At 45.0% G+C, this 1833-nt stretch overlaps 1 protein-coding gene across 1 annotated transcript; it reads right to left on the bottom strand.

Moving 5' to 3' along the window:
- Positions 1–622: 622 nt before the first annotated feature.
- On the bottom strand, positions 623–1270 carry TEOVI_000468500 (uncharacterized protein; the record flags this gene model as incomplete). Its single annotated transcript, XM_067222359.1, has 1 exon — positions 623–1270. One exon carries the CDS (start codon positions 1268–1270, stop codon positions 623–625), a length of 648 nt encoding a protein of 215 aa, XP_067078460.1.
- Between the last annotated feature and the right edge of the window lie 563 nt (positions 1271–1833).

Raw genomic sequence — 1833 nt, 5'->3', positions numbered from 1 at the left:
GATGTCGCGTAACTCCTTCTGCAAGCGACGCACACCGGATGCCGCTGGCGGCGCCGGCATCTGAGATACCTTTTTCTTTTTTTTTTTTTTAAAACAAGAAAAAGAACAGCAACAACAACAACAACCACAAAAAGGCAGCAATGTATCGCGGGTTAAGTCACCGGCAGAGGTAGTCAAAGCAAGAGAATCCGCTCTTACACGCATACACGGCTTAGCTTCACAAGGGAAGTGCAATTTGACGAGCACACATGCGAACTCAGTCGGAGCAATATATGACCGACATGATCGCCACACCTTTCGTTACATTTCAGCAGCAGCTCTACGACAACTTTTGTTCAGCATTGCTAAAACTCACATGCAACCAACCACCAACATATGCGCACAAGATATACCGCAACTCCTCGCAACCGAATAAGCGCATCAATTTCAGCGTTTGTTCAACTCGCCGCATTACCCTCAAGGCTGTTTATTTGCCGTGTAAATTCAGGCACCCTCCGTATCTGCTTATGTAGAGGCAATGCGCCTCTCCATTCAATTAAGTTAACTTTAATCAAATTGGTGGTTCAAACCATCGTCCAAACCACAACGGCCTGCTGCGCGCTCCAAATGAATTGCGCTTATGTTAACTGTCACTGCCTTTATTGGATTGAAGAACGGCGTCAAGAATCCCGCGCCAAGCAGGCGGGGTGGAGCCGTGACTGTTGTTGTTGTTGTTATTGTCATCGTCATCATCATCATCATCATCCTTAGGGAAAACGAGTGGAACGGCGGGAACACCTCTTGGCATGTGATCCACCTTTTCTATGCGTGGCGGTGTGTAACGTACCGTAAGTTTTGGGAGTCCCAACTCCTCTGGGAAGTGAAGGGTACACAGTTCTATTTCATTCCCGCTGCTGCTTATCACAACTTGATTTGTTTTTTCATTACCACATGGAACGAAAACAATATTTTCCTCATTTTTGTTGCCGGAACCATCGGGTTGCGCGGCAGAAGTTTTGTTGGCATCGGCAGGCCGGAACTCCAATCCGGCTCTCGGAACTTGACGGAACGCTGCTGAATAAAATGTTGGGTTCCGGCCGCTTTGCTTTGCGAAAAGCGAAGATGATTTACACTCGAATGAGATGTGATTCCGGGAGATGTACTTGTCGTTAAGTTGCTGTCCAGGAGGAAGTTCCTTTCCGCGGCCGAAGCGAAAAGAGACATTCGGTTTATCAATTTTAACGATGACGCCATCGCTTCGTTCAATTGTCCAGCTTCCTGTGGTACTCATTCCAACCTTTTATTGACGGATATGTGTGTGAAGTTAAATAAAGAGGTGAGGTAAAGGACGTAAAGGCATCACTGTTTTCAGCCTCATGTTATTGTGAATGTGCCATACTCACGGATTGCATGTGCAAAAGAAAGCAAAACACAAAAACAAGCAACATCAATCAATAAAATCCCCCCTGGGAACAGCCACGTTCCCCAAAGCAGAAGGTTAAAATGTGCTTCGTCCTGTTTGCCTTTCTTCTTTTATGCGGACGACAAAGCAAAACAGAACAAGTGAGTAAAAATAAGGAAAACAACAACAACAAAGGGAGCGAGCACCAAATCTCGCATGGATTTTACGCAAGGATTTTTTTCTCTCACGGCCGAATGGTGGCAACTCCACAACAACAACAACAACAACAAAAAAGAAACGACAGACTTAAGTGCGGTAACTACTGCAAAGACATGAAACCATTCCCCACCAGTGAGACTATAATCCCTTATTCACGTGAACTCACTGACAGAAAAAAAAGAGAGAAAAAAAAAAGAAAACACAAGCATCACAAAAGCGATGAATATACAAAG

Source organism: Trypanosoma equiperdum, assembly GCF_001457755.1.
Source record: "Trypanosoma equiperdum strain OVI genome assembly, contig: ctg_1613, whole genome shotgun sequence".
In the NCBI taxonomy this organism is placed as follows: Eukaryota; Euglenozoa; class Kinetoplastea; order Trypanosomatida; family Trypanosomatidae; genus Trypanosoma; species Trypanosoma equiperdum.
The sequence above is the reverse complement of the archived record's forward strand: the minus strand, read 5'-3'. Positions and strand labels throughout refer to the sequence as shown.